At 38.4% G+C, this 10078-nt stretch overlaps 1 protein-coding gene across 1 annotated transcript in view; it reads right to left on the reverse strand.

Annotated features, from left to right (window-relative positions):
- ect2 (epithelial cell transforming 2) overlaps positions 1-10078 on the reverse strand; it is a 38525-nt gene that overhangs the window by 19932 nt on the left and 8515 nt on the right. The window contains exons 5-14 of the mRNA XM_013914758.1: positions 9028-9210; positions 8234-8323; positions 7880-7987; positions 6147-6220; positions 4472-4602; positions 4064-4179; positions 3134-3196; positions 2154-2376; positions 1808-1969; positions 610-734 (exon numbers count right to left, since the gene is read on the reverse strand). Coding sequence (XP_013770212.1) covers positions 610-734; positions 1808-1969; positions 2154-2376; positions 3134-3196; positions 4064-4179; positions 4472-4602; positions 6147-6220; positions 7880-7987; positions 8234-8323; positions 9028-9210 — 1275 coding nt within the window. The remainder of the gene's footprint in view (positions 1-609; positions 735-1807; positions 1970-2153; positions 2377-3133; positions 3197-4063; positions 4180-4471; positions 4603-6146; positions 6221-7879; positions 7988-8233; positions 8324-9027; positions 9211-10078) is intronic.

Here is a 10078-nt window from a genome sequence, read left to right on the forward strand (position 1 = left end):
ACCCATCCCTACTTGTGAGAAAAGACAGAAAAGGTATAATACATTTTATCTTTATCTGTTTTTCCCATCTCCAATCAACTGTGCCATTGTTGTTTCAGGTTGAAAAATGAAATCCAATTATCTATAAATACTAAAGAAAAAGAAACATGACCCAACAATGAAACATGCCATAATAAACAGCACTACATCTTTTTTAGGCATGCATGAAATTCTGAATCTCTGGATAATGGAGTCAGCTTCTGCTGTTTTTCTTTGATAAAAAAAAATAAAATAAAAAAATCACAGTGGAGGAGCCACAGAAGCAACCTGAAAGTAAGCAACATCAAAATGGAGGAAATCCAAAAAAGATAAAGAAGAGTAAAAGATTCTCAAGCGGAGACAGAGAGAGAAATGGTCAGGCAGGTCATTTTCTCCCTCACTGGTCAGCTGTCTGACTCTCTGCTGGGACCAACTGATAAGACAGGCCAAGTTGCAGCTTGCAAATACACACATACAAACCTTTAATGATTATAGTTTAGCCTCAAACTGTCGCCAGGGACAACACACAGGTTGACCTGAGGGGGAAATATTAGAACTGTGCACACCATGTGAACACAGACACACACTTACCTGTAGGATTGTGCTTAAAATGTCTACATAGTTGCTTTCAGTTTGGTAGAGCTCCTTGGAGACCTGCCACCTGGCTGACTGCTTGGAGAGAACCGGAGTTGAACTCTTAGAAGGCTTCGAACTCTCTGGAGGAACAAAGAAGCCAGGCAGGAAGACATAAGGTTATAATGGTGCACTGAAGTACAGGCAGAGAGTGCCAGGTGTCCATTCACTATCATAGCTTGTTAACAACTATAACTGACTGAAAACAAAATTATTATTAGTATTATAAATATTTTTTATGTACTGCAATTCTGTTGTGCGGGTTAATGGCACAATGTATGTAATGGAATGAAAAGTATGTAAATGCAAAAACACAGTTTATAGGTTTTTAATAGGTTTTGGTTTATTCATGTTGGTACACAGAGTTAATAAATATATTTATTTGACTTTAAAGAATTATTTCCTTTGACATGGCCTGGCTGACCTCATTGGTCTTTACAAGCCAGTGCTCTCAACGTTAGAGAACATGCCGTTTGCCAAATCGAGAGTCAGACGTTCACACAAAACGTGTCTTACATTGCTCTATGCTGACTGTGAAGACGACCTCCTTGAGAAATTTCTTGGCATTTTTCCTAAAACTGAGATATCAGAAGCTGAACGTCCCAGAGCTAAGCGGTTATGTTTATGTCTGCCAATGGCTTTTCCCCCCCCCCATCTGACATCTGTTACATGTTCTGCTTTTATCTTATCCCCCCAAACACTTTAAGCCAAATTAAAGTATTAAACTATGCTCTTTAGATGAAGGTACTGCATTGAGTGGAAGTAAGGCTAGTATTTTATAATATTTGGTGACTAGTCAGTTGCAGTGCTTAAGATTTTCATTTTGTATACAATGATACTTGTAATCTCTTCATTATGGGTTTTTATAGTTAAGCCATGCACAGTTACACTATCCACTGAGCTATCCAGAAATTAAACCTTGGCTTGTTTGAGGGTGACAAACTGGTGACTGCTTCACATTTGTACTCCTTTACACTCAGCTGGCCTGGGAGTGATTGAGAATATAACTAAAAAATCAGAAACAATTTGGCTGTGTTACAGATAAAAACCAACTACATTACCGTAAAAGCAGTTTGTCATCCATCAAACAATAACTTTGTAATAGCTCTTAATTAATGCCAACCACTATCCCCACTGTCCTGCTCAAAATCCAAACCTCCATAAGTTCCCTGGTGCTGCTCTTCTTCTGGTTGTTGACAAGCATTTGTAGTCAGATGGGACCTTTTTCTCCTCTCCTCCCTGTCTGTCCTACTCCTTTCCCTGGTTTTCCTTCTTCCTATCCTAGTCTTGGCCACAAAACTTTCTCCTACTCTGTCTTCTGGAAATAAGAAGAGTTGTGTACAGTTTTCATCTGAAGAAAGAAAAACTCAACTAAAGCACAACTACGGTGGGAAAAACAAACGCTGCCTGCAGGGATCCATTAATATTTAGCAAAATGTATATATGACATAATTGCTTAAGAGTTGCATAAAAGAGACTGTCATCCATTCTCCCATCAATACCTGCCAAAGCCTTGCATGTCTCTGGAGTATTAGAGATGTCCAGCAGTGAACCAATAGACAACGAGTGCTCTGCTGACGGTCTTTTGCGCGGAGGGAAGGGAGAGATCTCTGTTTCTTTGGTGAGCTGAGCCAATGTGTCCTTCAGACGTCGACGCTTACGGTTACTGTTTGGGGTGGTGAGGGAAAGGAGGGACACTGCTTTCTTCATAGCTGGGCTGTCATTCTGAAGTGCAGAGAGGAAAAAGAAAGCTCATGGTAAACACAAAGCAACCTATGTAAAAACTAAAGAATGAAAAGGTCATGAACATTTCTTGCAAATTATGAAATGAATGAGAAGTACAAAAAGGCCAGTATGGATCATCTACACTTAATCTTATCTCTCATTTCTATGTTGCATGTGGAAAGGTACACTGAGATTTTACAGTTCGTCATGGACACTTTCTGGAAGTTGTCACAGTTTTTTGACACAACTGTCGCTTCCTCGATATTGTGAGGAAGTCCAAGATGAAGCACTGATTGTCATGTAGGGCAGCCATGGTTTTTAAATGTTCAAATAATTATTTATTTGTTTGTTTTACAGCTTCAGCTAGTTTTGTGATAATACTGTGTAATCTGGATCCAGCATAAAGCTTGAGAGTGATAGGAAACTCCATAATGAAGTGAAAGGGGTAAGAATTAATATGGCAAGACTTAAAAGAACAGATGGCAGTTTACCACTGGTCAGGAATATGCAAGCTAAAACCATCAAACTAACAAAAATTAAGTATTTAAACAGGAACAGGGACAATGTAAACAAATAAAAGAGCTTAGAATTAAAAAACAAATAGGAGAACTGTTTCTAAATACTGGCTGTATGCTGTACTTGCACATCTAGAAAAAAAAAATCCTCCTTTTACCGTTTGTTGTCTTACATAAATATTGTGTACATAATTTTTGCTTTTATAGATACGCAAATAATAATTTAATAATCATGTACTCACCTTCTCATAGAGGTACATGGATTCTCCAGCTCGAGCATCCATCTGAATACTTCCCCAGAACCACTGCGAGAAGAAACAGCAGTTTTTATTGACCCGAGTTAGGACAAATACAGAAAAAGATTAACAATACTTAATATCGTACCCTTTCCTTTGAAACCAATAAAACTGACAAAGTAAAGAAAATGATACCACTATATTGACTGTGTAGTTAACAATACAGGCAAACCAAGTTATGTAGGTGATTTAACCTTTTCATCCACTGGAAGAGGAACTCTATTTTTCACCCCCTCTCTGACAGCATCGGAAGGAAAAGGGGGGAAGCAGAGACAGTATTGACTGAGATTTAACCTTAACAGAATCCTGATCAGATAATTACTCTGTTTCAGAGCATTCATTATTTTGCTCTGGTGTCCCTGTCCTCCTGCAACATAACCCTAGTGGACACTAATTATTCAGCTATGTCTGGACAGTCTTAGCCACTACCAATCAAACTTGTTTTTGTCTTGAAGTTGCACAGAAACATTACTGTGTGTATGAGATGCTGTTCTGAACTTTTAATAGCTTGTTGGGTGATGTTAAGCAGCTTTAGTAGTAGATCTCAAGAATAACAACAAAACATGGCAGCAAACAGAGAAAAAAAAACTTAAATGTGCAATTTAGAGCAAATTGAAGGCAGAGTTTAATGACATATAAGGCTGACCAATGAGAAGTAGTAATAATAGAGTAATGACTACCTGTTACCTTGAGTAATAGCTTCTTCTGGGTCAGAACATCAGTACGTTAAAAAGCATCAAAGCTAGTGTGATCCCATCAGTAGATAGTTTCTAGTCTATAATGTGTGTCATTCCATGATAATGTCAATAATTATCCAAGGCTATTTTAAGTAAAAATCAATGCCAAAGACTAGAAAATAAACACATAAAGGCCTACCTCTTGTTTGACCACAAATAGGTTCTTGGAGGGAGAAAATGGTAGCTCCTTTACCAGGTTTTCCTCCACAACCATGTGCGTACATCTTTCATTTCCAACCTCAAGGTACATGCCACCTTTCATGAAGAAAAACCAGGAGATTATATAAATAAAATGCACACAACACTAAATCCTTATCACAGATTCATTCTGGAACATGAGACAATAACCTCTAAATTACAGTCAGGGTCAGAAAGACTCAGTCATATGGAGCCAGTCTGGGATTACAGACAAGAAACTGTAGAAAAACTGCACAAGTTCTCCACACGGCTTTAAACAAAAAACCTTCCTGTAGTAGAGGGTGCTCAAACTGATTTTAAATGTCTTTAGTGTACTTTGTATGAAGCTTTCATAAAATGTGGCACTGACCGTGTTTAAGAGTCCTCTCTTCCATGTTGGCCTTCTCTTCCTCAGAAAACCCCAAAAAACTGAGAACGCAGTCCTGAAACGGGGGCACTTTGAACTCAGTTCGAAACTCCTCGTCACCTGCGTGGAAATTTCTTCACAAAAAATAAAATTAATAATGACTTTACTGCACTGAACAGTATGTGCAGTAAGTAACAGTAGTGTGCGATGCAATTAAACATAAAATAATTATCTAATGGCTCCTTAACTAACACTGATATGCAAAGTATATAATAGGTGACATGAATCATGCATAGCAATAAGTAAACAAGACAGTTTTACAATTATCCCCTCTGGGCACATAGCAAAGTAATAAACATCCGCTTGATGCCCTGACATGGCTTATTATCAGCCAATTTGAACTCTTGTCAGCACTGCCATCATGAAGACAGTGGTGGAACATGCTTGAAACAATTCAGAAACAACAAAGCTTGTTAGCTTGCACTGGTTTTATACCATTTCAGGATGGGAAAAATCACATTTAGATTTATCTTTATGGTGGGGGAGGGATACATATACAGTGGTCCCTTGCTATAACGCGGTTCACCTTTCGCGGCTTCACTGATTTATTTTTGTGCAATTATGCATGATTTTTTTTTGTAAAGGCACATTGTGTTCTGCGTCCCGATTGGCTGTAGACCATTGTCAATCAATCTCATCCGTGCCGTGTCTCCTGTAAAGTACAGAATGTGTTCAGCTTGTCAAATTTACATAAAGATCTTGGCCAGGTCTCCCTTGAAAAAGAGGTTTTTAATCTCAATGGGATTTTCCTGGTTAAATAAAGGTTAATAAATAAAAAAAGATTCGATCACTAGCAGTGTGACTCTGAAGTGCTATATGTGCTGTATGTTTGCAAGTTTTCTAACCAACCAAAGAAGATGCTAACCATCGCACAAAAAGTTGGACTTCTGGACATGCTAAAGGAAGGTAGAAGTTACCATATTTTTCGGACTATAAGGCACACCGGATTATAAGGCGCATTAAGCGAAACAAAACAGTCAGAAAAGTCAAACTTTACTTAACTCATTCTTCTTGCTTCCGCTACTTCCATACCATTGATTCACAAGGTTTTTAACTTTGTTTAAACAAGAGAGAAAAGTGTGAAAATGTTCGTGCCTGTCTGAGAAAAGTATATAAAGTGTGTAGTCAGGGGTTTTACAGCCTTCAAACATCTATAATGATCGTAAAAAAATAAAGCTGGCTACTTCGCGGATCTCACCTATCACGGGTCATTTTTAGAACGGAACTCCCACGAGAAACGCGAGACCACTGTACCGGTACATGTTTTTTAGTTCACAGGCTTTTGTAGTTTAATTAAATACCATGTTACTTTCTTAAATTCCTCCTGTTTACTTGATAAGCATTGTGAGCTGCCAATTAGAGTGAATCTTCAGAGCAGGAGGATGATGATTATTTTAGCCAGCTGCAGGGTTTGAGTCCCAGCTCTAGGGCGAGATTCTCTTTGGGGAAGCAGCTACTAGAATTGGTGACGATCACCACAATAGCAACCTGGCTAGCAGGCCAGCTGATCGTTGAAAGCCCAGAGGATGGGCTGGCACTAGCTGGTTACCTGCTTTACCAAAGTACTGCATGTGTTGGAAGCACATGTCCTTTACATGGTATTCAACATTCAACTTACACATCATCTCTTCTTTCCCAGGCCTTAAGAATCCATGATGGAGTGAGGATGGGTGTCCCCATGCACACTGCCAGCTAAGGACAAAACACAGCAGAGGAGAACACAAATGGGTAATTGGTGAATAAGAAATGAGGCAGAAATGACAGAAATAACAAAAAGAAGGACATGACATTCATCTAGGCACAATTTTGCAACTAAAAGACCGTCAAATAGCTCTGCTGTCACTGATAACAGCATAACTACCTCTCCCATCTGTTTTCATTACTCCTGATCGCCCTGTCACTCAGAACCACAATACAAAACGCGACAGGTACAAACATTTTCTACTTCAGGCACAATATAAAAAAAGAGTGTCTGGGGTTGAAACAATTCAGTTTTTTTCTTTAAGTTAGCGTCACACTTTCAAATGGAAAACAGCCTTGACTGCCTCTCACAACAAGTTCACTGCATTTTGTCTTTTCTGCTAGAACAAAATGTACCCTTCACAGTACTTTGAGATAGAAAAGCACAAAACAATGAAAAAATTAACTGAAAAGAGGAAATAACAGTGAAGGAAGAGAAAAGGAAGAAATGGATTAATAAGAAAATAATTGTGAGGATGACTAAAAGCAGAACAGCATCAAGCATCTGTTCATCCGAGCGGAAAAACGACAAGAATGACAAGTGTCAACCTATTCATCCGCCCACCCATCGATCTCTATTTATCCCCACGGAGGGCACAAAACAGAGAAAACTGCTGTTTAACTGGAATTAAATTACAACTTTCTGACAGACCAGACATTAGGATTCAAGCTAGGTTGCAGGGGGGCATCACATCAGTCCTGCTCATTCTATTTATTCAAGCAGAGAGCAGCGTTTCACAGTCAAAAGAAGTGGTGTACAATGAAAAAGCCAGGAGGAAGAAATAAGTCACTCAAGTCTCTCTCTATATATATATATATATTTGCTTCAATTATTTTGGTATCTTGACTTCAGTTTGACATATAGCTCTGTTTTCAGTTGCAAAAAAGGGGAGATGTTGTTCCCCATGTTTAGGTAACATAATTATTCTATTTTTATTTTTTTAATCCTTCTAGTTAATGCATCAAAACAATGACAATTTAGCAGAAAGTATAATAAGTTTGTTAGCTTTGCAAAAGCTGTAAATAATGTTCCTGTCTTCTAAACATGTATTCTAATGGAGTCAAGAACATGTGCGTAGGCTCCATCATTTCCATGCAAGCCTTGATGCGTTATTTTGAGCACCAGGGCAATGAGTCGCCAGCTCCCCAGTTTAAGGCTACTTAATGCAAATCAGGGGCATCCAGCAGAATGTGACGCCTCCGGTTACTCACAATAACCACTGAAGCTAGACACTGCAGAACTAAACTGAAGATCGATTCAGAAACGTCATGCCTTATTTCTGAGTTGTTGTTTTTTTATTTTGTAAGAAAATGATTCACTGTGTTTTCTTTGGTTTCAGAGTAGGGAAAAATTTGCCAGTTATCTCTCTTGATAGTATTTGGTGGTGGTTCACCTATCAAGTCTCCAAAAGCTAGAAAGTGAAGTGTTCCTTTGCAGAAAAAAGGCCCCTTTGGAAGTGCTGTCTCTTAACAGGTTTTTAAAAAAAAAGCAACAAAGAGTATATAATAGGTTAAGAAGTTTGTCAATTAATGCTCATCCCTTCAACACACTGCAATTAATATTGGATGCACAGAGAGTAAAAAGATAGGAGGGGAAAAGTATATACAAACCCTGTATTTCTCTCCATGAGTGGAGTATGCAACAAGATGAGTGACCTTTGTGCTAAAGTCTTTCCGTATGGTCCCACCCATGTGATGAACCAGATTCACCAAGTTTTTCTACAAAAACAAAGAAAAACCACAAGGTCAACACAAAAATTAATATCAAGGTGGGAAAGGCCAGAAGTTCTTTAATCTAATTTACACCGTATCAGATGATAGCAGAAACTACTTTGGCCTCACACACCACGTGTAAAATGTTGGATAGAAATTTAACTTTTCTACTTAAAGAGGTTTTTGTTTTTTTGTCTGTTTATTAGCAGAACTACAAACAGATAGTGCCATGTATATGCTTCATGAACTCACCATTTCCTCTTTGTTCCTGAATCCAGTGAAACACAGAGACAGGTTTAACATGGTGGTGGAGTAGAGAGGTCGACATGAAAACTGGAGAGGCTACGATAAAGAAACAGTAAAATTAAAGAGTGGAATTAATAACAAATTCGAATTTTAAGTTTTCCTTTAACAATATTTAAACATTATCTACGAGACAAATTGTGCCAGAGCATGCAGGATGCAATGGTTAAGTAAAAGTGACTACTAATTTCAGATAGCAGCCTGTTGTAACTGCACAATAGCTTAACATCATTTCCCTTGTCATCAGATACACCTCGTTCATGCTCTGAATTGTAGTCATGCATGTGTGCGCTGTCTTCAACTGACAAATGCACTCCGTCTTGTTGATAGCAGCCACAGTCGGGGCATATCGTTCGACAACAGTATCCTGTGTGAAGTCTGTCAGACAGACGGCACAGCAGGGAGGAGCTGCTCCTGTTCATCATCCTGTTCTGAGTCACAATGCAATTTCTGCATCCTGCTTTTTTTTTAAATCAAGTTCCATTTCAGGGCCATCTCCGTTGGATCCCCCCCACACAACAAACAGACAACATATTTCCCCGAGCGAGGATTTCAGAGTGAAGACGTAAATATCTGCTGAATTCCAGAAGCCATGTTTTAGATGAAGCTGAGGAGATGCTGTTCTAGAGAAAATGAAGTGAACTGTTTCTTGATTGCATAATATTGTCAGCAAATCTACACGGACACTTTTTATGCCCCACAACCTTTGCATAAAATCAATCTGTTGTCAATCAAAGACTCACTTCATCCTTCGCAGCACAGTGCAGCACAACAGGAGGCCCAACAATGCGGTGTTCATGTTTGTAGAGGTAGTTGTATTCAGGAGAATCAAATTGTGTGAGAACAAACACCGTCTCAAACTCAGTGTTCTCTCCATCCCCAAACTCCTGGACGCTATCTGTCATTATGAATGGGGTGTTGATGTCCTGAATAGGAAGAACAACAAAATGGAGTTACAGATCAGTGTGTGGCAGACTGGTGAAGTCTAATGTGTAATTCAGAAGCACAAAAACACTACATATAGGCTTGTTAGTGTTTAGGTCTGTTAGTGAGGTTTAATAATTTTAGTCCAAGTTAGCTGATCCAATGAACTGAAAAAAATAACTTTTTGTTTCTTCAATAACAAGAAATTTTGGTCTTTACAGCTAATCTTAGAAGAAATATCGGCACAACTGTAACACCAACCCTAGCCCTTACTGATATATGTTAACAGGTTGCTATGACTCTAAAATAATCAACTGGTCAATAGAAACACTCAGAGAATACAAAGTGTTTCTGGGAAATCTTGGATCCTGCCATTTATTTAGCAGCAGTAAAAAAAAATTGCTCTGCTTAGACTCAATAAACACAACAAGGCCTATTAACTCCCATTCAATGGCACATTTACATGATCTTGTAGAGGTGAGGCTCTATAAAACATATGAGACATACATCAGTTAGCCATACCATCAAATGCAAGCCGAAAGGTACAAAGCCTCCAAAAATGTGTGCATTTTTGTTTTTTGGGATTCGTTTGCTTGTTTTTGCCCCATCGACATTGGAGGAGAGAGCGAATTGAAATTGCAAGTTAACAGTTTGGCTTACTCATAGATATTTACTCCATTGTTAAACCTGCCTGTTACAAACAAAAACAAAAAATCCAGTTAATGAAAAAATACTAAAGTCATACTTTCTTTCAAATGTTACTATCTATCTATCTATATACACATTAGGGGCGCAACGATACACAAAATTCACGGTTCGGTACTTTGGTGTCACGGTTCAATATTTTTTTCGTTACAAAAAAATGTTCAT

This window comes from Pundamilia nyererei, unplaced genomic scaffold (assembly GCF_000239375.1).
Source record: "Pundamilia nyererei isolate P.nyererei 1_Seehausen unplaced genomic scaffold, PunNye1.0 scaffold00222, whole genome shotgun sequence".
NCBI lineage: Eukaryota > Metazoa > Chordata > Actinopteri > Cichliformes > Cichlidae > Pundamilia > Pundamilia nyererei.